Here is a 27,248-nt window from a genome sequence, read left to right on the forward strand (position 1 = left end):
GTGGAAGGTCATCCATGCCATGGGGAAACCTCATCAATTATTCTTCTCTCAAATCAAAGAACAGAACCCCTCAAATGTGCCCAGAACCAGATTCAGTCTCTCTAACCCTGCTCCTTGCAGATTCCATGCAGCCCATTCCCTTTGGCTCATATCAGTTCTAAGAGGAGATTGCGTTCCAGCTTTTGTAAACCACCTGTCTGTAGTACTTCTTCAAAACCTCGTAGTTTCTATGCCAATTTTCATGCATCATACACTAATAGTCCACTTTTCCATCAATACAGCATTTACTGGGTTCTAGGTACTATGCAGAGGTTGCTAGCTGTAGATATAGAAATTTATAGAAAATCCCTGCTCTCAATGAGTTCAGTCTTGATGGAAGAAACCGGTAAGTTAACAATTACAATACAATGTGGTGACTACAATAATCAATTCCAGAAATGGTAGTATACATTGATAGATAAGAGAAGGGAAGAACTAAACTCTAGGAATAATGGCATGCATGAGATTAGGGAGGTGCCACATAGGCTGCAAAGACCGAGCTAAGCAACATTTGACAGATGAGAGCTATGTACTAGGGCCTTCTGGTGTGTCATAAGAAACACTGACTGAGCAGTTACTGGGTGCCAGTAAGCCACTGTGCCAAGTGCTGGTATGAAAAAGAGGTCTTGCCCTTCTACAATGCACAGTCTGGGGGACCACGGTGGTAGGGGAAGAGGGTGGAGGGGGATAATGACAATACCCAAATACAAAACTGTCAATTATGATGAATCCAAAGGAAATAAACAGGGTCCTGAAATACGAATAATGTAGACTGTACTTTTACAGGGTCAAAGGGAAGATAGAGAGTGCCCTTTATTCCCAGGGCAATGGGAAGTGAATGAAAACTAAAAAAAAAAAGGGGGGGGATGAAGGGGGAGTGCCATGACTTTATTTTTTCTTAAATGTTGGGCAGTTACGTAAAGAAAAGGTTGAGGAGATGGAAAGATAAAAGCAAGGAGACCACCTAAGGGTTCCATGCTGGATTAAGGTAGTGACATAAACATGGAGAAAAGTAAATAGATGATATATATTCTAAGGTGGAATTAAATGAGTTCCTGGATGTGGGAGTGAAAACAATGTCTCTCCAGATTTCTATTTAAGCAACTCTATTTGAGTAAAAGTGGTAACTTTTATTGAGATAAAAAGGACTGAAGAAGGGGTGCCTGGGTGGCCCAGTAGGTTAAACTGTGCCTTCAGCTCAGATCATGATCCCAGAGTCCTGGGATTGAGTCCCGCATTGGGCTTCCTGCTCAGAGGGGAGCCCTTCTCCTTCTCCCTCTGCCTGCTGCTCCCCCTGCTTGTGCTCTCTCTGTCAAGTAATAGAACCTTAAAAAAAAACAAAAAAAACAAAAAAAAAACAAAGGACTGAAGGAAGGGTTTCTGAAGGAAATAAGAGTTCTGCAGAAGACAAAAGTTAAGTTGGAGAGGACTATGAAACATCTAAGTAGAAGAGTCAAGTTGGCCAGCAGCCTAGTGTTCACAGGATCAGGCGGGGCTAGAGATATAAATCTGGCATTTGTTAGCATGTAGATGATACCTAAAGCCAAAGGTGAGAGGACAGACAGAAAAGAGAAGGGAATATTAGAAGAACTTCCAGATACATCACCCTACAAGATGATGGGCTATGTCTGGAAAATTTTAAGTACAATATACATTTTGAAAATAACACTCTAGTGGGGAGTAGAAGAATGAGAGCTTCAACTAAGGAAGGGAATTATCTGAGTGAAATTAAGAGAAAAGATTTCTTGACCTACTTGATAAAATGAATCAAAGTGACAGAGGAGTCTAAATGGATTGCCGGTTTCTGACCTGTGAAGGCTAAATACCTATAGCATTGTTATGAGACAGAAACATCAGACAAACTTGAAGGTGGACAGTGGTGTGGTAAATGATAATTCAAGGCAAAGGTGAAGCAATGGGCTTGAATGAGGCCACCCAGAAAAGGCATATAGAGTGAGAAGACAAAAGCTAGAACTCTGGGAAATGCCATCAATTAAAATGCGGGCAAAGAAAGAATGGCCCATAAATACAAAAGAGGGAGATACCAGAGAGGAGAACTAAGAGAAAGCAGAATTACATAAGCTAAGGAAGAAGCAAGTATGGAGAGACCAGAGACAGTCACTTAGGCCAAATATCAAAGAAAAATCAAGTGAAATAAAGAGACAGGAATTCTCTGTACCTGTCAAGCAGGAATTATTGGTGACCCTACAGCCTGTTGGGAGAAACAAAGCTGAATTGATGGAGGGGAGCAGGTACTCTGAATGGACTGAATGGAAGGAAGAAAGCATACACACTATAAAACAAGAATCACTAAAGGCAACACAGGGTTAAAAAAAATTTCTCCCAAATTTAGGAAACATATGAGTAGGATTTTCTATACTGAAATAAAAGAATAAGTGGGAAGAGCAGGCTCAGGGCGGGAGGGATGGAATTACGAGTTAGCCTAGGATGTGGCATATACTCTTGGGACAGTAGGGGGAGAAGAAAGAATGAGTTTAAAAGTTAAATTTGTATGTGTGGGGTACACAGGAGATTCCAGGTAGTGACTCATGAAAACCCTACTTTTTCTAGAAAGACAAAAGTATGATCATCCATTGAAGAAGAGGGTGACTATCTTAGTGGAACTTCACCAACACATTCAAGGAATGACACTAGTTACCTAAAAGGAGCAGATGCTAAAATATAGAAATTACTTGTACTAAAACTTGTGTAGCAAAACTAGGGAAGGTGAATCCAATCTCTGAAACACTTCACAAATGAGATTTCTATTAGACCTATTAATAAAGGACTTAACCCTCTGAAGCACAAAAGTTTTTTTAAAAATGGAATGAGTAAATCTCCATCTCTGAGATCTGTGTGGCTACATCTAACAGCTTAGAAGTTTGATCCAGCACCTCATCCCAGGTAGAAGATTTTTCTCCTTTTTCTCAGGCATTTCATTGACCCTAAACTTTAAGGGACGTATTTGAGTCTCGTCATTCTTATAAATGAACTATTTTCTTTCTTTTTTTTTTTTTTTTTAAAGATTTTATTTATTTATTTGACAGAGAGAGATCACAAGTAGGCAGAGAGGCAGGCAGAGAGAGAGGAAGGGAAGCGAAGCAGGCTCCCTGCTGAGCAAAGAGCCCGATGCGGGACTCGATCCCAGGACCCCGAGATCATGACCTGAGCCGAAGGCAGCGGCTTAACCCACTGAGCCACCCAGGCGCCCCTAAATGAACTATTTTCTAACTCAAAGGTTTTGTATCAGGAAGAACAAAAATCCAGAGGCAGAGGACTAACTGCTAACCGTTACTGTAGGCAAATCACCTAACTCCTCTCATCTACATTTCTTCATCTGTAAACAAAAAAGTGTCATAATTTCCTTGATCCTATGATGCATAACCTCACATACCAGAAATCAGGATGCATCCCACTACCAATGTACACATCTCCCATAGTACTGTCCCTCCCTGCCCCCATCTATATTATTTCTACATCTGTGGTAGATTTCACAATCAACAAGGACTCTTAACCAAGGAAATAATGCTAATACTTACCTGATACACCTGATGGTGTTCCTGGATTGATCAAAAGAAATTGTCTAAGTGAAGTGTAGAATAATTTTCATATAACGCCAGTCTAATATCTTAAAATGTGCAATGCAAAAACAGTATACCTATAGTTTTAAAAACTTAATTAAAAAAAAAACCCACAAAACAGGAAGGATCTATACCAAAGTGTAAGTGGAAGAAAAGGTGAATTTTACTTTCTCGTTTCATAATGAATATCAAGTGAGAAATCTACAAATTATTGTAAAGAAATTCTCTAAAAGTTATAGGTGGAGACTATTAAATTAAAACCTCACAAAACAGTAACATGAATAAACTATAGTAAGACACAATGTAAACCTTATTTTATATGTTTCATAACATATATCTAGTCACAAAATGTATTCTCTATACCAAAGTTCTACTATACAAAAACTGCTTTTATCTCTTATTTTTAATACATACTGTACCAAAAATCTGTAAGCACTAAAATACAGCCATATTTATAGTCTACAAACTATCAAGCTTACAATGAATATAAAAACTTCTTGTAATTTCTAAAAACAAACATTAATATCAAGCCCCTAAGACTGTGAACAGGTAAGAATACCTAAATCAGTATTCCAATAATAAAAGATTAACAAGAGTACTTTAAATGATATAGAAATAATTTTAAATTTCTTCTATAAATGATCTTTACTCTTTATATTTGAGATTCTATCTGCTGTTTATTCAATTTCTCATTTCATTAAACATCAACAAAGAATAGAGACCACATCTACATAGTTATGCTTTACCACAGATAAGAGTTATAGTTCAGAGGAAGTGGGCAGTCACTCTTAGCAACAGCTCCTTTTGTCCATTGTTCCATGAGAGAATGATTAGGCTTCTAAGTGGAGACACAGTTCTTAGGTCTTCACTAGAATCTGTTTAAAGATCACCTGTAGTGGGGCACTTGGGTGGCTCAGTGGGTTAAGCCTCTGCCTTTGGCTCAGGTCATGATCCCAGGGTCCTGGAATCGAGCCCCACATTGGGCTCTCTGCTCAGCGGGGAGCCTTCTTCCCCCTCTCTGCCTGCCTCTCTGCCTACTTGTGACCTCTCTTTCTCTCTGTCAAATAAACAAATAAAATCTAAAAAAAAAATCACCTATAGTTTTCTGCAATTTCCCAGAATGTCATAAAATGCCAAGAAGCAAAACTGTCCAAGTACAGAAAAGTTGAAATAAAGACCTAATTTTTCTGAATTATCAATTTCAGTGATACCACTACAAAGCAAAAAATTAATTACCAGTGTTTATTTCTTTAATATTTTTATTTATTTGACAGAGAGATAATGTTTTGGTTTTTTTTTAAGATTTTATTTATTTACTTGACAGAGAGAGAGAGAGATCACAAGCAGGCAGAGAGGCAGGCAGGGGCGGGGGGCGGGGGGGAGCAGGCTCCCTGCTGAGCAGAGAGCCCAATACAGGGCTCGATCCCAGGACCCTGGGACCATGACCTGAGCCGAAGGCAGAGGCTTTAACCCACTGAGCCACCCAGGCGCCCCGACAGAGAGATAATGTTAGCTGAATTATAATTCTCAGTTATTCTAGGCTACCCATCATTAGAGCTGGGAAGGAATTGCCTGAATAAAGCCAAGGCAGAGCTCAAGACTCTTGGACATCTTTTCTTATCAAAAGACAACATTTTTATCATCACCCCTGAAAGGAGCAGCAATACCCTAAGCTTTTCTTAATTATTTCCCACCATTTTATCTCTATATTCTCAAATCTATTTAGCTGTAAATTTTTTTTTTTAATGATTAAATCTAAGAGCAATTTTCTTGGGTTAATTTGTCAAGTGAATGAACACGTTTAGAAATTTTCAGGTCTACCAGAGCAAGTCTGGGATCTAGATCCTCAAGACTGCCTCTATTTCCCTGTATATGAACATGAAGGAAGATATGCAATAAGAATTCATCTCTGCCTTACAAAGACAGCAGAAGAGATTATATAAGAATGTGTCTTGTCCCTGTACCCCTGGGGCTAATAATACATTATATGTTTATAAAAAAATTAAAAATTTTTTTAAAAAATTAAAAAAAAATTGGTGATATTAAACCACCTCTTTTGATATTGATAGAATAAATAAGATATAAAAAACAGGAAAAAAAAAAAAGAATGTGTCTTGTCTTCTTGAAGAAAAAGAGGTATAAAAAATCAAAGGATTGGGCGCCTGGGTGGCTCAGTGGGTTAAGCCTCTGCTTGCGGCTCAGGTCATGATCTCAGGGTCCTGGGATCTGGTCCCGAATCAGGCTCTCTGCTCGGCAGGGAGCCTCCTCCCCCCCCCCTTTTTCTGCCTGCCTCTCTGACTACTTGTGATCTGTCAAATAAATAAATAAAATCTTAAAAAAAAAAAACCCCAAAGGATTATTATTATTTAATATTATTCCTGAAAGCTTTTGTTATTCTGAGCTGATCAGAAATGTGCAAATAAGATTAATTTATAGATAACTATAATCCTACATTTTTTCAAATGACCCCTATGGAGACCTCTCTCTATAGTCCTGGTATAGGTATGTGTTTAAAATCCAGTTCGGGGGCACCTGGGTGGCTCAGTGGGTTAAAGCCTCTGCCTTCGGCTCAGGTCATGATCCCAGGTCCTGGAATCGAGCCCCACATTGGGCTCTCTGCTACTGAGGAGCCTGCTTCCTCCTCTCTCTCTCTCTCTGCCTGCCTCTCTGCCTACTTCTGATCTCTGTCAAATTAATAAATAAAATCTTTAAAAAAAAAATAAATAAATAAAATCCAGTTCACTTCCATCTCTATTGATTTTAGGTTTAAGAAGTTACAAACTGGGGCGCCTGGGTGGCTCAGTGGGTTAAAGCCTCTGCCTTCAGCTCAGGTCATGATCCCGGAGTCCTGGGATCGAGCCCCGCATCGGGCTATCTGTTCAGCGGGGAGCCTGCTTCCCTTCCTCTCTCTCTGCCTGCCTCTCTGCCTACTTGTGATCTCTGTCTGTCAAATAAATAAATAAGATCTTTAAAAAAAAAAAAAAAAAAAAAAAGAAGTTACAAACTACATTTATTATTGCCAACTTTTTAAAAGATGACTGAGGGGTGGAAAATAGAACATTATTATTTTACAGTTAAAAACAGAGTAGGGGCACCTGAGTGGCTCAGGTACCCCTACTCTATTTTTTAACCAGTCATTAAGCATCAGCCCTCAGCTCAGGTCATGATCCCACAGGGTCCTGTGACCAAGCCCCACATCAGGCACTCCTCTCAATGGGAAGACTGCCTCTCCCTCCCATTCCCCCTGCTTGTGTTCCCTCTCTCGCGGTCTCTCTCTCAAAAAATCGTTAAAAAAAAAAAAAAAAAAAAAAAAAAACAGAGTAAAACTTTTTCTCTTTCAACATTCTTTTAGTATTCTACCAGATTACAACTTATTTAAAGAAAGAGACTTCTCCCTGTATCTACTGAGGTGTTTAATTAAACTCAAGTGTTACCCTCAGCAGAATAATGTGGTTTAATGCACTGGGCTGGAGTACAATTCAGCAACAAGTCTAGGGCCCACAGTTCTCTGTATCTCATTATGTAAGATTCTCATCTGTAAGATGACCACACGTACCTACTTCACTGTGCCTCAAATACTTAAAAATTAGATTAAGAGCTATAAAATAATTTTGAAAGATTAAGTGAAAATTTACTTATTAGGCTTTCCTTCAAAATAATGAGAAAATCAGTGACATTCCATAAAAGATAGGTCAAAAACAAAGATGCTGATCCTGCTTTTATTTCAGGTAGATGGTAAAATAATATATAATACAATATCAAAATCTTTAAGTTTGTTATTAAAATATGAAAGTAAAATCCTTTACCTTTTCCAAGTCTTCAATTTCAGAACTGAAGTTTTTACCCTCATCCATCATTTCCTCTTCTTCAAGAGTTCTTTCATCATCATAGTCATGGACCAACATCTCAGCAGTAGGGTCAAAATCATGATCCTCAGAAGACAAAGACCCAACTGGAATGAAACAAACTAAATCACTTTACATATTCACAACGCTACTTACAAGAAAAAATAATTTGTGTTCTGCCAGTTCCTTTTAATGTTTATATATGAGCTTTATTAAATGCATTTACTATATGCTTAACAGGTTATAAAGACCATATAGTTCTGAAAAGGTATCTAAATCAGCAAAGAACAAGGCAGAGTAATTTAAAAACACTTTAATAAGAAGTCCAGTCCATGAGAACAGAACCTATATTGGCAGCAAAATGATTTAAACAGAGGAGTCCTAAAAAAAATGTTCTAAAAGTCAAACTTGTCAGTTTAATGCATTTGTCTAAAAGCAACAGAAAAATGACAGAAGATTTGTTAATGGACGATTTCACAAGAAACTGTTACACACCAAAGCTCAACACTTCAGGCAAAGAGAATATATATGTTACCCTACTTAAAACCCTCAAAGGTACAAAACACAATAGAAATCGGGTTCATAGGAAAAAATTCAAGTTTTTGTGAAGCAACTATACAGCTAATCAGTCTCTAAAAGTAGTATGTCACTTTTCATGTCCAGAACTGTATTTCAAACTCTCCACATAGGCATTAAATTATAAGAGCATGCTTTTCTTTGGACGACTGATAACCTAATTAGTTTTAAGATTATGTGAAGGAAGTATAGAAAAATCATATCTATAGGTTTTTGAAAGATGCAATTTGTTCTGGCCAATTCATACTGGTTTATGAAATTGCAATGCTTTTCTAAGGCAAATGTGAAGTCTACAGGATACTCTGAAAATGAAGTTGAGAAATGAGTAAAATTCACAATCCCAAGAGAATGAAACTGAATCTATAAAAAACGGAGTTTTCTCTAGTATCTAATTCAATTAGACCAGTTAACATAGGAGCAGGGAAGCAAAGAAGTACCAGAATCTTGGGGTAGAGAAAGGGGAAAGTGGAAGGAAATACATCTAACATAAAAAGTTTGGTCTGTTTTTAATAAAGCTATTTAATATTTTGAATTTCAAACATTTAAGGACAGTATGAGATCATACCAAAATACTGACGTACTGCAAAGATTTTTCACTGCGAGAAAAAATACAGACGTAATTCCATGATTTTGTTTCTAAGTTTGGAGAACTCTAATCATTAGTCCTAAAAATAACACAATTTCTGTGGAACTCAATTATTTAGGAAGCTTACACTATGATGTTATTTTTTTAATGCTGAAAGATATTATCAGTTCATTTTCAAACCTGTTGAAATACAGACGGTTTAACTTAATTTTAAGGAGAAAAATGAATAGTTACTGAAGAGCTCAAAAGCAGATCATCCACCACTATTATTTCCTATTTTGAGGAATTTCTGGAAACCCCTTGTGGTACACAAAGTGTCAGAGATGAAACAGATGGTATCTCTTCTACCTCTTTAAGGCAGAGCCCTGTCCTCTTTTGTAATCCCCGTACCACTGGTCACTGTGCTATTCCCTCTTAAAGTGGAAGGTATTCAGTTAAGGGCCAGAAATCAAAGGGCCTAAGTATCTACTCCTGGCTTTGTCCCTGGCCTGCTGAGACCTGAGGCAAGTCATTTAAACTTTCTGGGCCCAAGTCCAGTTTTTCATTTGTGAAATGCATAGCGTTGGCTTAGATGACCTCAAGAGCCTCTTCTAAGTTCTAAAATCTTCGTGAAAATTGGCTAAGTGATTAAAAACAGGTTATAAAAGTTTGTTTAAACACCAAAGCCACAATGTCTTCTTGCTCTTTATTTGGATTGCAACTTCTTAAAAGCAGACAGTGATGCAAAATGGAAAAATTCCATTATCATCCAGATGTTTGGCATCATGTATATAAATACTCTGTTCCTGAAATCAGTTATGGCAAAGAAATGTTTGTCTAAAAATTAGAAAAACTTTTTAAAACAATCTTTTAAATGTAAAGATGTAGACAGCTATTTAAAAAAATAACCACAAATTTCTTCTACTCTGTGACTAATTATTTTCTAATACCTTAAAGGATAATCAAGTGAGACCTTAAAAGTCAACTAAATACACAAAGTAATACGCAAGGAAATGGGCTGTTCACTAAGGCAACATGCTGCAAGGGAAGATTTGGGAGCCCTATTTCCAGGGCTATTAACTAGGCCTATTAACTTTCCAGGCCCTATTAACTAGGTGACTCTCAGTAGTTATTTAGAAGTCTTCTCAAGTGTAAAGTAAGGGACTTGGAGTAGTTCAGAGGTACTTTTCCTGGAGACTATTAGAGGGAAGAGACAGCCAAAAAAGGGCTGCAAAGGGGGTGAGAAACTGAAACAAAACTGTCCTCTCCATTATGGTATTCAAGGGAGCCAGAAACCCCAAACTGTATGCAATAATGCTACATGGAGAGCTCAGGAGACAGTCCCTTGCTTTCATGAGAACCGGACAATGTTTCCCATTTCTAAAAGGTTAAACACTACTAGACCATCTAAGGTTGTCTCACCTCAAAAATTCTGTATTACCACTTTCACGTGACAAACTTGTAATTCTATGTTTCTTTTAAGGTGGGTAGCTTTATCTAACTCTCAAGTTCCAATTTCAATAAATCTATAGTCATCTCTCAATTATGAAAAATTTAGGAGACAAAATAAGGCGAGATGGGGAGTCATGGTTAGTTAATAAGCGATGTAAGCAATCCCAAAGTTTCAACAAATTAAAGAGCTGATTTCTGGAAAAAAATTAAAACCTAAACTAATCTGGAAAAGTTAGTGCAAAGTTAATTCGGGATTAACTGTTTCAGGCTTGGAGAAAAAAACCGGTGATAACTAAAGATATATTACTAAAAAGAACACTTGTCTGTTAGCAGCTTTGTAACAAGTTGTTTTTTTTTTTTTTTTAATTTGACAGACAGAGATCACAAGTAGAGAGGCAGGCAGAGAGAGAGAGGGAAGCAGGCTCCCTGCTGAGCAGAGAGCCCGACGTGGGACTCGATCCCAGGACCCTGAGATCATGACCTGAGCCGAAGGCAGCGGCTTAACCCAATGAGCCACCCAGGCGCCCCACAAGTTATTTTTTTAAACATGCAAGAAAAAAAGAGAAAAGTGTAACTGCTCTGTCCTCAAACAACTTAATTACCAAAATGTACGCTGAAACTCTTAAAAAAAAAAAAATGAAAAAACCCGCAGGACAATTTTTTTGTGCAAAAACCTTTAGTAATATATCTCTGAGCCACCCCCCCCATTACCCTTTGGGACCCATCAAGAGGTAAGAAAATAGGACAAACCTGGGCTCGAACTTCCAAAAGAAGCCTAGGAGAGAGAAGAAAACGTGCGGTTAGATCGCGCAGCGGAGGGGGGAAGAGGCAGCGCCGGCAACAGGGCGCGGAGGAGGCGGAGCCCAGAGCTCCTCCGCAGCTGCCAAAAGTACAAGACGTAGCTTCGCTCCAATCGCTCCCAGCCCCTTTCGGGCCCCTCTTGGCTGCCTCGCCTTCCTCCCCGAGTCCCCAGTGTGCAAACTCGCAGACCCGGGACGAAGCCCAGAGTCTAAGAGGCAACTCCAAGCCGCTCCTTGGAGCTCAGCAAGTTACAAAACGGAGAAGCAAAACCCAGAGCAGTCGACTCACGGCATCGGTCCCCACTCCCCGGCTCGGAGTCCCCCAGATCCCACTCGGCTCTCCACGGACCCAAACACCACCTTCCAAAGCAAGACCCTTTCCTGGAAGGGAATCGTCCTCCGATCACCTAGTCTACCCCTGAGGCCCGAGAGCTGGGATTCCGAGGCTGTCCTCGGACCTGTGCGTAGGCCAGCTCGAAACTGGACACCCGCCCCCAAACCAAAGCGCAAACCCCCCCATTCTCTCTCCCGAAACTGGAGACGCGGCCCCTCAGTCCCAGAGATGCTAGTTCCTTCCAGGGAGTTCAGTCTCTCCTTAGGCCCGCCAGCGAGCCCCTCGCCCCAGCAAGCTCCAGCCGAAGGGGCTCCTGCTGCGCCACCCCCTCCCCCCAGATCACCAGTCCCGGGGGACACGGCCGGAGCAGCTTTGCTAGCCCTGCCTCCCTCCTTCAAGCCAGAAGAAAGTGGGGATACCGAGAGCCCCTAGATAAAACGTCGAGAATCTTGGATTGCCCCCTTTACATCCAGGGGTTCCCGCACCTCCAGGGCTGCGGGGCGAGGAGTCCCGCTCGCCTACCGCGAAGCCTGGCGACCGTACATCCCGCTTGCCTCGGTGCCCGGAGCAAAGTGGAGCGAGAGGCTCCTTGGTGCGGCAGCCCGGACCCAGTGGGCCGGGGGCACAGAGCACTCCTCCCGCAGGACAGTGGCGCAGCCCGCTCCCCGCTTTGCAATCCGGCCGCGGAGTGGGGGGGAGCTCGGCCGGTTTCCACCCACCCTGGCCCTAGAAAGCGGCGCGGAGGCTCCGGCGGCCCGCGTCAGCTACCCCGGAGCACGGCACGGCGCCGTCCCCAGGCCGGGGCTCGCTGCCGCCGGTCACCACCTCCGGTCCGGCCCCGTCGCGCAGCCGGCTCGGGGCCGGAGCCGCCGCGGCCTAGTCCCGGAGGCAGACCGCTCCCGCGCCCGCTCCCGCCCCCCGGCCGGCCCCGCCATGGCCCGTTACCGCCCCGCAGCCCCCGTCCCGCCGCGCCGCCCCCCGTGGAGCCGCGGGAAGGGCCCCGGGTCTCCCAAGCCGGCTCCGGAGGCGCGGGGGGCCGCTGGGCGCCCGCTGTAGCCCAGCCGCTCCTGCCCGGTTTCTCTGCTCACCTCCGCCATATTGGTACCTTTAGGGCGAACGAGCAGCGCCGAGCCCAGTCCCCGGATGGGGCGCCTGAGCCAATCGCAGCCGCCGCCGCCGCCGCCGCCGCCGCGGTCCTCCCGGCACCCGCCCGGCGGCGGAGGCGGCTCGGCCCCTTATAGGGCAGGGCGGCCCGCGACGCCCCCGGCCCGCTCGCACGCCCACCCCGCCCGGAGCCCCACGCCGCACCCCGCGCCCCCTGCGGACCGTCTGATGCGCACCGGCGCTCACCCGCCCTTCGCCTTTCGGCTGGAGTAAAGTTCCTGCCGAATTGGAGGCAAGTGGGGGACGAATGGAAACTCGGGCATGGGACGGACCCACGTCCAGGCAGTCGAGGCCGAAGAGCCGGCCGGGGCAGCGGAGAATCGATGGACGGACACTCTAATCCGGTAGGACGTGGAGGAGGCGGGCAGGAGACGTGGAGGGACAACTCGACAGACGTCCCCAAGTGAAAAAGAAAGGAGATGATCGATGCAGTAGACTGACGGACAAGAGAAATCCCCGGAATATGGGAGAAGTGACTGATGGACGGCAGGGTCAGTCCAGAATGAGAGGACAGGGACCACGCACTTTGCGGTTTCCCTGAAGAGACCTGAGGAATGGAAGGTGCAGACCGGCATATCCTGGCTCTTGGAGTGGCTGGTGGAAGTGGTCATTTGCCATACAGGCTTTCAGAGATAGTGACATACAGAAGAATGGACAAAAGATCATCAAGGCAAAGAATTTGAAGAGACTTGCACAATTCAGAGGAGACATTCATAAAATATAAACCGTGCATGTACCCCCCAAATTAGAACAATCCTAAGAGTTGTTAATTACGAAATAGTCCAGGGGATGACCCAGGGGTACACACTTGATAGACCTGTGGAAGAGCAAAATAGTATATCAGAGGCCCTGAACCGAGTCTCAGAAACTCTACTTCCACCCCAAAAGGCCAAACTTTTGCTTATGGTCAAAAAGAAAACTAGTCCTGTAGACAAGTGGATGGGTGGAGAAGGGAGGACAAGGCTTAACAGATATACCTACCCTTAACATGTGCCTTCTGGCCATTCGCTCTTCATGGGGAGAAGTAAGTCTAACTCCTGACAGATCCATATCCACACTGAACTACTTTAAGCAAGTACACAGAAATATTCACTAACAAGTCATGGGTAGCCCACAGAAGTAAATCCTGCAAGTTCAAGTCATTATGGCAAGTCCACGTGGTACAGGATTGTCTTGAGGCAGGAAGCCAGAAATAACAACATATATGGAAAATAAAGTTTAAAAAATGTGGAAGAGGGGCGCCTGGATGGCTCAGAGGGTTAAGCCTCTGCCTTTGGCCCAGGTCATGATCTCAGGGTCCTGGGATTGAGCCCCACATCGGGCTCTCTGCTCAGCAGGGAGCCTGCTTGTGATCTCTCTCTCTCTCTCTTTCTCTCTCTCTCTCTGTCAAATAAATAAAACCTTCTTTAAAAAACATGGAAGAGAAAAGTCTCTTGTAAGCTCCATGGATAAGGCAGATGCAAATACTCAGAAAAGTATGGCAGGACCCTACAGAGACTTGCTGAGGACAGTGATCTCAGACATCAGAGTTCTTCCAATTGTTGCTAAAACATGGCATGTTAAATGACAGAGTTGAGGGTTTTGCTCACAAGTTGAGAATCTCCCATACTTTTAGTCCACACATAACAGGTCTGCTTTTATGCTGGGGTCACCTTTGATTCTCCCCTCCAAGAGCACATATGGAGGCTGAGACTGAAGACTGGATTATGAATAGCAGGGGAAAGAATTACTTTCAACATTTCCGCCAAGGCATCTTAAAAATTAAAGTTACTCCACTGGTAAACTTTATTTATTTATGGAAATTTTAGGGAAAATCACTTCAACCATTTCAAAACATCGTAAAGACATGGAAAATTACACTTTCCCTGCTGTGAAAGATATCTTTCGACCTTTTGTCCAGCCAAAGCTGAACTTTGAAACCAGAGCTTGGCACATGTTATATGTACTGTCCTCAATGAGGCGTTTAGAGTTTTCAAAGTTAAAAAAAAAAAAGGCTTGAAATTAAGTGCAAGTGATTAACTTTAGAAATGCAGTGAGCATGTCCAGTGGACAGAGCCATTAAACAGTTCCCTGATCTGCTTGACCACAGCATGAGCCACCACAGACCAAGTCAGGGATCTGAATCATGAAGAAATTGTCTCCAACAGCCTGCCTTGTACTTAATACTAGGAAAAATATTTTCTTCGTAGCAAAACTTGGCTAATCCAAACTATAAATGTAGTCTTAGATTCCATTTTGCCATGTCCAAGAAGTAGAGAGACTCATGCATTTGCATGAACTTAGTAGAGTTTCTGCAGATTTTTTTTTAAATAAACTGTGAAGATTCCATGTAGGCATTTGTAATTTTGACTGCTTATATTCTCATAGTTTATGTAATCTGTGTCCAGGGTACTAAATAAGGATTCAAAGAAAAATAGTGAAGCTAAATAAATTTTCAGTTTAAGGAAGCAGAGCTATTTTCTCACCTTCTAATCAGTAGAGGAAAAGTTTACTGCCCAGTCTTACATACACATTCCTTTTATGATAGAGTGTGTAAAGTCTACCTATGTAAATGGATCTCTTATTCTTTTTGATGACAAGACTTCCAGGAGTTGGTACAGACAAAAAGTCTCCTCATTCCAGGGAGTGGAATAAAAAATTGCTTTTTACCATTGTTTTTGTTATTCTGTCACTACACAACATATGGCATTATGTAGAGAACAAGTCCTATGCTGGACACTGAGCACTATAGGGTCACCATAAGATTCCTGGTCTCTCAAAGGGTTATAACGTAACTAACTGTATTCTTGAATGTGGTGGATGGAAACAAGAGGAAGGAAAACTCAAAACTGAAACCATGGTAACCCTTCAAGGAGAACCAAAATATAATAGATTCTCCAGCCATCTTTAGAAATGAAATAAACGAGCCCGGGTGGCTCAGTGGGTTGAGCATCCAGCCCTGGTTTCAACTCGGGTGATGATCTCAGGGTTATGAGATCGCACCTCTACTTCCCTCCAACCCCACCTGTTGTGGGGCTCCTTGCTTGCTCAGCGAGGAGTCTGCCTGAGATTCTCCTCTCCCTCTGCTTCTCCCCCAATGTGTGCACACAAACTCTCAAAAAAAAAATTTTTTTAAAAAGAAATGAAATAATCAAGAAAAGTTTATAAATGTATACTTCGAGACATTTTACAAAAAATAGGTAAAATAGGGCACCTAGGTGACTCAGTTATTAAGCGTCTGCCTTTGGCTCAGGTCATGATCCCAGAGTCCTAGGATCGAGCCCTGCATCAGGCTCTCTGCTCAGTAGGAAGCCTGCTTTTCCCTCTCCCACTCTTCCTGCTTGTGTTCCCTCTCTCACTGTGTCTCTCTCTGTCTAATAAATAAAATAAAATCTTTTAAAAAATAGGTAAAATAAAATAAGAAAATGTAAATATGAGAAATGAGGACCAGGAGGTTAACACCAAAGAAAACGTTACAACAAGACTATTCAGGTAATGAGATGTAATACATTACGAGAGTTAAATCATAAATATGGCTTGCAGCTTTCTGAAGAAAAAGCAAATATATAAATAAATAAATAAATAAATGCAATTAGTTGTTTGATTCTCATCTTATTTGAAAAGAAATATACAAATTCTTCAAGGGCAACAAAGCTTTTCAGCACACTTTAAAAGAAATATCTTGCCTGAGCTACATAGTAACGTAGAGGATCTACCAGATCCTCAAAAGCATTAGCACGTTTTACAACACTGTTTCTTTTAGCGACCATCCATGAAAGATGAGAGTACTATATGGCCATAGGACCTACTGAAAGCAGTTTTATTAGGGCCATGGTAATGCAACGCAAATATTTAGCTTTCCACAGATTCCATCTAACCCAAGGGAAAATAATAGACTATCGAATGTTAATGTCTATGGTAGTTAGGCAGGCATAATGAATGGGTGAAATAGGCTAATATGAAGGTAAAAATGGGGGCAATAGCAAACCAATAGATAATAATCCTGCCTAAATGGAGCAGCCATAAACTTAATCTCAGACTGGCTCTTGCATTGTAAGGATGTGGGCCCACTGCTTCCAGACATTTCAATTTTCCAAAAACAACTAGAAAGTTGCATCTTTATGAAGTCTCTTTAAAAACTTGTCAATTAATTAAATTTTTAAACATAGTCTAGGCCAAGTAAGTCACATTAAGTAAATCATGAGCTTCCAATTTGCAGACCCTAACCTAGAGTATCCAATTAATATTACCTCTCAAAATGATTTCAGATAAGACTGTAATGCTAACATTTCAGCTCTATTGGATCAAACTACTTGCATTTTTTCTAAATATATCCACTTCTGTGAGATAGTCAAATTTTTTTTTCTGTTAGAATGAATGACTAGTCTCTGAGCAGCCTAATTCATTATAATACTTTTTTAATGAAGATTTTATTTACTTACTTGACAGAGAGAGACACAGTGAGAGAGGGGGAGTAAGAGAGGCAGAAGCAGGGTCCCACTGAGTAGGGAGCCCAATTCGGGGCTCAATCCCAGGATCCCAGGATCATGACCTGAGCTGAAGGCAGATGCCTAATGACTGAGCCAGTCGGGGGCACCTATAATATGTTTTGACTAAGCCAAAATTGTTAATGAAAGGGAGATTCTCTTCAGAAAAAAAAAAAAAAAGAAAGAAAGAAAGAAAGAAAAAGAAAAGAGTACTCACAGAGATGAAAAGAGAGTGAATCCTTAGTTCATTACAAAGAAGAAGAGAACCTGGTCCACAGACATGAGAATCTATCTGACACATGAGTCAAGGCTGTCCTTAAAATATGATCGATGCATCAGGCTAACACACCTTTGTAAGGTGATCCGAATTAGATCTTCAACTCAGTGACTTTAAATTTAAGGGATATTCTCAAAAGCATTGTAAATATTTATAACCCTTTGCACATATCCAACTTGCCGCCTAATTTTTCCATTATAAGTTTAAAGAGTTGCAAAGGATATACTTCCCAATGTATTGTAATGGTGGTCATTTAAAAATAAAGCCTTTATTTAACACTTTAAAATGTATGCAGTGGTGGATGGCACCTGGGAGGTGTAGTCGATTGAGCATCTGACTCCTGGTTTCAGCTCAGATCATGATCTCAGGGTCATGGAATCAAGCCTGGAGTGGAGTCTGCTTGGGATTTTCTCTCCTTCTCCCTCTGCCACCCCCCCTCCCCATAAATAAATAAAAAATTTTAAAAAAAAAGCAAAATGTATGCAATGGAATCTAAATACCATAGCAATTTGATATGTCCATCATTCTCTTCTATAATAGAGAATATAGGGGCACCTGGGTGGCTCAGTGGGTTAAAGCCTCTGCCTTCGGCTCAGGTCATGATCCCAGCATCCTGGGATCTCGTCCTGGGATCAAGCCCGTATAGGGCTCTCTGCTTGGCGGGGAGCCTGCTTCCTCCTCTCTCTCTCTCTGCCTGCCTCTCTGCCTACTTGTGATCTGTCTGTCAAATAAATAAATAAATAAGCTTAAAAAAAAATAGAGAATATATTTCTTCTTTAACAGTTGGAAAATTTTTAATTCCTTTTTCTCTCTGATCTCATATTCCCATACTATTTCATCTGAAGAATTTTATCCCAGTGTAATATGCTTAAGCCTAAAAGTCTTTTGGTGATGCCCCACTATCTTTTTCTGCAACAAAAATATCTCTATAAATTGACACTCAAAGTTAATAATTTCCCTCTAGGGCACCTGGGTGGCTCAGTGGGTTAAAGCCTCTGCCTTCTGCTCAGGTCATGATCTCGGGGTCCTGAGATCAAGCCCCACATCGGGCTCTCCGCTCCGCGGGGAGCCTGCTTCCCCCTCTCTCTCTGCCTGCCTCTCTGCCTACTTATGATCTCTCTCTGTCAAATAAATAAATAAAAATCTTTAAAAAAAAAAAAATAATAGGGCGCCTGGGTGGCTCAGTGGGTTAAGCCGCTGCCTTCGGCTCAGGTCATGATCCCAGGTCCTGGGTTCGAGCCCCACATCGGGCTTTCTGCTCAGCAGGGAGCCTGCTTCCTCCTCTCTCTCTGCCTGCCTCTCTGCTTACTTGTGATTTCTCTCTGTCAAATAAATAAATAAAATCTTTAAAAAAAATAAAAATAAATAAAAATAATAATAATAATAATTTCCCTCTAGACTAAGTTATCAGTCCAATTATTCTTAGTACTATTATTAATTCACAATTGATCAAAACAATATACATGTATCACAAATTTTGATTAAAGCTTATTGATCAGAAATCAAAATTGCACTGAAATCAATCTCTTATTAAGGTAAATGGGATCTTAAAAAATTTAGATCATGTACTGTGGACAAATTTTACAGAATACTAGAATGAGAATGAGTTTAACATCGGTTCCATTCTTATTCTTTATGTGTATAGAAGTAAACTCTGAGAAACTATATTCATACAATAAGGGTTTTGTTGTTAAGCCATCACTGAACTCTTTGAACCATTAGTAATATATCATATGTGATCTCCATCAAACATTATTGCTAATCTTACACTGTTATTTTGATTGTCTTCAATTTTGTTGAAAGCAAAGGCTTAAAAGCTACCTGATTGCAAAAGGATTTGTTACCCAGTCCTTATGGTCCTTCACTATAATTCACTTCAATCTTGATGAATACCAAAACAGACTTTGCCAAGACTTATCAACTGATTAATTGTACTGGTTACTTTTTTTTTTTTCTCTTAGAGGCACGTGTTTAAGCCAACATACTCAGAAAAGGGAGGGAAAATGCAAATATTCTTAATTTTCATACTTTCTTGTCAGTACAGTATTTTTAAGATTTTTTTTTTTGGTCAGAGAGAGAGAGGGAGAGAGAGCACAGGCAGGCAGAGTGGCAGCAGAGGGAGGGAGAAGCAGGCTCCCTGCCGAGCAAGGAGCCCGATGTGGGACTCCATCCCAGGACGCTGGGATCATGACCTGAGCTGAAGGCAGCCGCTTAACCGACTGAGCCACCCAGGCGTCCCAGTACAGTATTTTTAAATAAAATCCTTTTTATCTTGTCACGCGTTTTAAATATATTTTTGTCAAAACCATGAGCCTGTATATTCAGCCCATTCAGTTTGTGGAAAATATTTGCCAGACAACCCAACTAGCAAAGACTGTCCCTTTTGTCAAACCAAACTGCCAGGTCAAATTTGCTTTCAGAAAAAGTCTGACTTCATTTTCCAGTTCTAATGAGTGTGTTAAATCTTATTTTGAGGCATATTAAAAACCACTGGGAAATAAATCACAAAACATGTTACTATAAATAGGTTACTAAAAGCAGGCAATTCAAGATTAAAATGATGTAACATCTAATAGAATTTATTCATTGTATCATAAGTTATAAAAACAAGAGTAATCAATATGCAGTTCCTCATTACTTCATTTGTTTTCATTCAATGTAATGTGTAGCTAAAATTGATAAGTTATTTATATTGCAAAGGATGTGGCAAAAGGCATAGTAATCCTTTGGCAAATGTGTACATATATGTATTGAACTTTGGTATTTGCTTTGGAAATAAAAGAATTATGAGTAAAAAATCAGAAATATTCCACTAATTTCATTTGTATTCAAACATAATATTTGATGATAGAGAAAGATATGTGCTGCTAAAAATAACCAGTCTAGAAGTTAGCTTTTCTTTTATTTTATAATAGGAAGTGGGAAAATATCATAAGATGAAGTAACATAAGGATTTTTATCTGTGAGTTTTATCTAGTTCTTGGAATTGTAGAAATCTGAAAAAAATTCAGTTTCCTCTTGGAGATATGGCCTACAATATGTATTGAAACTAGTTGAAAATACTTGTTTAAATAGTGATTACTATTGCCTATCAATGTTGGCTTCTTTATTTTGTTCTTCCCAGAACCCTCCTTCAAGAGCAATGCATTTTTTGACAATGGTCAGGAGAGAAAAGAAAGAAAGTCATTAAATGAAAATTATTCTGCCTCTCACTATCTACACTCCACAACATACGTCTGATACCAAAAAATCCCAACAAGGACCAAAATACTCCATTCTTCATACCATGCTTAACCTAAAAAATATGAGACAGGAAGATTAAACACACATTCAGTAAGTTCTATTAGCTTATTATATATCCTTCATTTTTTTTTAAAGATTTTATTTATTTATTTGACAGAGAGAGATCACAAGCAGGCAGAGAGGCAGGCAGAGAGACAGGAGGAAGCAGGCTCCCTGCTGAGCAGAGAGCCCGATGCGGGACTCGATCCCAGGACTCCGAGATCATGACCTGAGCTGAAGGCAGCAGCTTAACCCACTGAGCCACCCAGGCGCCCATATATCCTTCATTTTAATGTGTATTTCTAAAAGTACACTGTGAAGATTTCTTCTTATATCTTAGTAACTCTAACTGCAATGGAATGCACAGGGCATGGATAAACAGGGTCTTCTCTAGATGGAGGATCATTATCATCTCCCAGGGTATTAGCAGAACTAGACTTATAAATTATCTTAAGGAAAAATGCACAATGACTTTGTGACTTTGCTCTTCATCCTCTCAATGACTATATTCTGGGGTTAGCTTGAGATGGAAGACTTGCATCTTCTATACTCTTGCTTGGCTTCTCACAATGTGAGCATCTTGCTGTACTGAGTGCAATTCTGGTTTTTAAAGGTACAATCTTGGGGGCAGGGCTTCAGCATGGCTCAAAAATACAAGCCAACTCCTTCACTTGCTGTTCATCTAAAGAGATATCTAGTACTGAAAGAAAATTGACTCCATTGGACTTTTTGAAAGGCTTTATGCCTACTTTCAATGTGGTAGTTTTATTTTTCTTTTTTTTCTTCTTAGATTTTCTTTTTTTAAATTTTATTCATTTGATAGTGAGCGAGAGATCACAAGCAGGCAGGCAGAGAGAGAGGGGGAAGCAGGCAGAGAGCCCAATACGGGGCTCGATCCCAGGACCCTGAGATCACGACCTGAGCCGAAGGCCCAATCCACTGAGCCGAAGGCCCAATCCACTGAGCCACCCAGGTGCCCCTCAATGTGGTAGTTTTCTAACCCTTCTTTTCTCAGTTCAATTTTTTTTTTAATTATTATAGGGGCACCTGGGTGGTTTGGTCAGTTAAGCATCCAACTCTTGGTTTCAGCTCAGATCATGATCACAGGGCTGTAAGAACAATCCCCAAGTTGTCAGGCTCCAAGCTCAGCAGGGAGTCTGCTTAAGATTCTCTCCCTCTTCCTCTGCCCCTCTCCCTGTGCTCACTCTCTCTTAAGAAAAAAAAAAGTAAATAAATTTAAAAAAAAAGTAAAGTCATTATTAACTGGATGTCTAGCTGGCTCAGTCAGTGGAGCACACAACTCTTTTTTTTTTTTTTTTTTTTTTTAATTTGACAGACAGAGATCACAAGTAGTCAGAGAGGCAGGCAGGGAGAGAGAGGAGGAAGCAGGCTCACTGCAGAGCAGAGAGCCCAATGCCGGCCTCGATTCCAGGACCCTGGGATCATGACCTGAGCCGAAGGCAGAGGCTTTAACCCACTGAGCCACTCAGGCGCCCCGAGCACACAACTCTTGATCTTGGGTTGTGAGTCTGAGCTCCATGTTGGGTGTAGAGATTAATTCAGAATAAAGAAAATCTTTAAAAAATAAATATGAAGTGTTTCAGAAATATCAAAAAGTATGCCATTTAAATAGCTTTTTAGGGTGCCTGGGTGGCTCAGTGGTTTAAGCCGCTGCCTTCGGCTCGGGTCATGATCTCAGGGTCCTGGGATCGAGTCCCACATCGGGCTCTCTGCTCAGCAGGGAGCCTGCTTCCCTCCGTCTCTCTGTCTACTTGTGATCTCTCTCTGTCAAATAAATAAATAAAATCTTTAAAAAAAAGAAAAATAAATAAATAGCTTTTTATCTTCCTTTTTCTTCATTTAGTTTCCACATCTGAATGTAAATGCAGTATGATTCCACATTATAAGCATTTATTGAGTACCTTAAGTACATATTATTTCATATAATCCTCTCAACCACCTTGGAGGTGGGTATTTTCTCTATATCATAGATATAGAAACTAACAGAAATTAAAACTTACCCAGTTTGCAAATGATAGAGTTAAATTTGGGCACAAATCTGCCTGAGCTCTTTTCCTCATAACAAGATGTTATTGAAGAAACCAAGAACTACTTAAAAAAAAAAAAAAAGCATTTGGTTGAAATCTTGGTAATTATGAATGAGACTAAGCAAACTCTTTTTGGAGCAAAAAACATGCTAATCTAAGGGACCCCTTTGGGATTAACCCTTTAAACTGGATAAAAGAAAAAATGCGTATCATATCAACTTATTGTAATGATCATTCAGTTAGGTAAAATAATCTGAGTTATATGGTGTTTAAGAGATAGTAAGCCAAGAGAGCACAGACCGTGTCCAGCTGAGTCCCTCTTTGCATACACTTGGCCTAGCACACTGCTTGGCACATAGTGCACACAGACATGGTAAATATGTGCTGAATGAATGAATCAGGATCTAGTTCCGCTATAGCCACTTCCAAATGACCTAAGGTATACAATATGATGATAATAGGCAATGTATCCTAATGCATCATTTGGAAGGGTGTTTCAGGGGCAGCAGTCATTCACTTGTTAATCCATTTACAAATCACATCTGTGCCTGGCCTTTTATTGGATTGGACCCACCCACGTCATGCCCATAATGTACCAGGAAGTCCCGCTCTGGACTCGGGCCCTCTGACTTCACTGTGCGTTCAGGCAGCCCTATTGCTCACCTGTTCTGACTTGTTGTGGTCTATCTCCCTCCCCCACCTCAGACACCTAACTCCCCTTGATGTCGCAGCACAGAGTCACATTCCTCAAGGTCCCCTTACTTGATGACTCACTGGAACATGCTTCTTTGGCTTCCACCCTCTGTGTTCCCTCTGCAAACTCCACTCACCCATAACTGCAAGTTTTTCCTCATTCATACAAGCCACCTCGGCTCTACCTGGCCTTCCATCTGGGCCATACTGAACTCACTGTGCTGGAATCTGTAAGGGGACTCACAATAAAACTACAATGCAAAACAGCTCTCCTCACTCACCAACTTGTATTTCAGCTTTTGAAATACTTATACCCTAACCCTTTTCTTTACACACAAATGAATCCTCCCCACCACTGAGTGGATTTCAAGCCAAAATGACCATGTCAGAGTTGTGCAAGGACAAGTCTATTCTTTAATTTTTTTTACGATTGATTGATTGATTGATTTTAAAGAAAGAGAGTGCAGAAGCCCGGGGGGGAAGGGGGGCAGAGGGAGAGAGAGATTGCCAAGCAACTCCTCATTGAGCACACAGCCTCTTATGGGGCTCGATATCATGACCCTGAGATCACGACCTGAGCCAAAATCAAGACTCGGACCCTTAATTAACTCAGCCACCCAGGTGCCCCAAGAACAAGCTCATTCTTTGGCAGAACTTTTAGATGTAGAAAGAAGGACTTTCTGGAACTGTTTGTATCAGAAGCATTATGTGCTGTATTAGTCTTCTAGGGCTGCCGTAACAAAGAATGGGTGACTTCAACAGCAGAAATTTATTTTCTCACAGTTCTGAAGAGTGGAAGTTCAAGACCAAGATGTTGGCAGGTCTAGTTTCTCCTGAAGCCTTTTCCCTTAGCTTCTAGATGGCTACTTTCTTGTCCTGTCCTCACATGACCTTCCCTCTGTGTGCACTATCCTTGATGTCTCTTTGTATATCTCAAAGTCCTTTTATAAGGACATCAATCAGATGGGATTAGGGCCTACCCTAATGGCCTCATTTTAACTTAATCACATCTTTTTTAAAAGTCCTGATCTCTAAATACAGTCACATGAGAGAAACTGCAGAATTAGAAATTCAACATATGAGTTTGGAGAGTCGACACTATTCAAGCCATAACATGTGCCCCGCTCTGATTCTTTCCACCCAATCTGCCTCTCAGACTCACAGCTTCTGCCATGGATGACCAACTCTGTGTAGGGAACTGCATGCTGGTATCTGGCTTCTCCTGCCCCTTCTGTACTCAGACAATACACCAGCTGTAGAGCATGAAATCTAGCTTCTCGAGTAAACTACTGGAGGGGCTGGATGGTGTAAGGCAGAAACATGAAAGTTTTGATGCTATATGAAGCAAATTTTGATGAATGCAGATACAGGAGACTGAAGAGTGTCAGGCAGTTAGATTTCCTCTCTTCCTTCCTTTGGATGCATGACTCTGGGGTACTAGTTCTCCTAGAATCCTGTCCTGAGATGTCCAGCGTAGCTGAGTAGATGCACCTGCTCAGCCAACCTGCTGGGCCTCCCATTACTTTGTCTTGAAACAATGACCAACATAATTATGCACCACCTTGCATTGCTTCCTGTCCTTCCCTATCTGACTTCCCTTTTTCCTCACTCTTGTTGCCATGGCTTTGCATTGCCCAATTACTCCCAAATACATCATCACTTAATCCTTGCCTTAGGCTCTGTTTTCTAGGGAACCTGGGCTAGAACACTGGCACACTTGACAAATGGAAAATGAGACCCCCCCCAAAAAAAGAAAAAATCGTGGTAATTAGAGACAAACATTGACAAGGAATCTTGGGCCTGATCCTGAATGCAGTATCAGCTAATCAATAACATGGTCCTGCATTATATATGTTGAGTTCAGAAGTCTTACCATCACTCTTAATGAAATATAAGATTAGTATATACATCAGTTCCAAATAGTAAAACAGAAACCATTCTAAGGTTTGAAGAGAGGAAATCCAAATAAATAAATAAAAATAAAATAGAGGAAATTAAACCATGAATTGGTTATGGAGGTCCTGAAAGAGCTGAGATTCCAAACAGAGGGCTGTCAAGTTATCTGGAGATTTGCAAAAGCAGAAAGTGCACCATTCCTAAGCTAGAAAGACAAAGAATAATCAATGTCACCACAGACCAGGGGCCAGTAAGTGGGGGAAGCTGGAACTATGGTGTGCTTGCCTAACTTGAGCTGTGCTGGAGATGCAACCTGAGACAGAGAAAGAGGGACGAGTATCCTGGTATCTCTCTTCTTCTCTGTGATTTTCTGCTAGTCCTCCCATTACCTGAAGCCAAGAAGAAGCCAGCTGACCTAAGAGCCTGGGAAATGGAGCTTATAGGAATTGCTGCCCCTGCCATATGGAGGAGTTCAAGGGAATTAATGACACAGGTTCAGGACTGGCCCAGAAAACAAAGTAGGTTAACTTGGAGAAATTGTCAGAGGCCAATAACTTTATGGAGCAGGGAAGTGTACCTTGGGAGAAAAAGTACAACACAGATATAGCATAGTGGACATCAGAATAAAACAGACCTGAGTCTAAAAGTCACTGGCATGTGACCTTGGGTAAGTCATTTAATTTATCTGAACCTCAGTTTCCTCTTTTCAGTCTGTGTTGTAACCCTCTTAGAAAGAGTGTATAATATTTTAGAATTGTCCCACTGAGGGATGAGGAAGCTGGAATTATATCCACCAACTCCCATCCCCATTTGAAGCTAATTCCTGGCATTGCGTCCCTGACCTTTGCAAGGGCCCAGCCCATTGTCTCAACAAGATAACATTCTTAGGCAGAGAAACGCAGGAACCAGGTGTGTAAGGTGCTGTCTGAAAGTGACTTCAGGAAGAGACTGAGGAATATGGATCAAGCATAGGCAGTATCTACTGCTGATGGGTTGCTGAAAAAGCTCTGAAGATCATATTAGACCACAATCCAGCCTTGAATCAGCATAGTTGCACTTTCATATTTTTCTAGACCAGTACTTTTTTCAACTTTACTGACCAATCCCCACACTTAGAAATATATTATTTGACATTGTGACTCGGTACACATGTGTACATTTATATACAAGTATACAACCGAAACAAAAGATTCATAAAATTATACTTATTCTAAATAGAATATACACTGATATTTTTCCATTTCATTAGTTTTTTTTAAACAAAGTTTGCAAGTCTTGAATTGATTTCATGACCCTCTAAAGACCCTTGGTTTATAACCTAGCTATGCAAAGTGTGGACTGCTGCCACGACAAGTTAAAGAACTGGAGCCAGAATGTAAATAAACGATGTCACTATACACTACAGTCATCAAGCACTAAATTCAGTTGACATTTTTTCATAGGAAGATACTCTCAGTGAAGGAAGCACTATGTTGATTGATAGGTTGTAAAAGTAAAAAAGACGTTTTCTAACATTTCCCCTTTTCTGTTATTAAAAGATCCCTAGCCCTCCAAAGTCTTGTTCAATTATTTCTTGGGGTCCCTGAGGAGCATCTCTAATGCTGTCATCAAACTGCATTTACAGAAGATGCCCCACTCTCTCCTCAGCGCTGATGGCTAGAAGCAAGGGCAAAAACCACTGCCCACTCCCTCTCCTCATCCTTATAAGAAGGTCCACTTGGCCCATACTCCTGGGCTTCCTCCTTCTGCTGCCATCTAGCCTAGTGGAAACAAGATTGAAGTTCCCCTTCTGCAAACTAAAAAGAGAAGGAAAACTGGGTCCCCACTACGACTCTGGTGTCCAGGTTACAGATGAGTTGTGTGAAGCTACCATCTTCCAGGATAGCAGTCCTCAGATGGGAGAACCTTAAGGCAGTGGTTCTCAACCACAGGTATTTTGTTCCCCAGGGGTATGTGTGCCAACATCTGAAGACCTTTTTGGTTGTCACAGAGCATGGGAGGGGTATGCTACTAGGATTTGGTAAATATCGTACAATGCACAGGACAGCCTGCCATAACAGAGTGAAATGACCCAACATGTCAAGAGTGGTTCTAGGGAGAAACTGCGCCCAAACAGTGCGTATGGTCTTCCCTGCGGTGAGTGGGCAAGGACTGTTGGCAGGGGACTAGTGGACTGGTTACTGGTTAATTTCCATCTGTACTCTTTCCTAACTTTGGTCTGCAACAGCCA

At 41.3% G+C, this 27,248-nt stretch overlaps 1 protein-coding gene across 4 annotated transcripts in view; it reads right to left on the reverse strand.

Annotated features, from left to right (window-relative positions):
- MIER3 (MIER family member 3) overlaps window positions 1-27,248 on the reverse strand; it is a 54,473-nt gene that overhangs the window by 21,859 nt on the left and 5,366 nt on the right. For 2 of the 4 annotated variants that reach the window (XM_047731762.1, XM_047731761.1), the window contains exons 2-3: window positions 10,809-10,833; window positions 7,427-7,572 (exon numbers count right to left, since the gene is read on the reverse strand). In XM_047731762.1, the coding sequence (XP_047587718.1) occupies window positions 7,427-7,572; window positions 10,809-10,833 (171 nt within the window). Of the gene's footprint in view, window positions 1-7,426; window positions 7,573-10,808; window positions 10,834-11,677; window positions 12,160-12,280; window positions 12,401-27,248 lie in introns of those variants that run through there. The other 2 variants (XM_047731763.1, XM_047731764.1) reach the window with 2 other exon arrangements.

The sequence above is a fragment of the Lutra lutra genome, chromosome 5 (genome assembly GCF_902655055.1).
Source record: "Lutra lutra chromosome 5, mLutLut1.2, whole genome shotgun sequence".
Classification (NCBI taxonomy): Eukaryota; Metazoa; Chordata; class Mammalia; order Carnivora; family Mustelidae; genus Lutra; species Lutra lutra.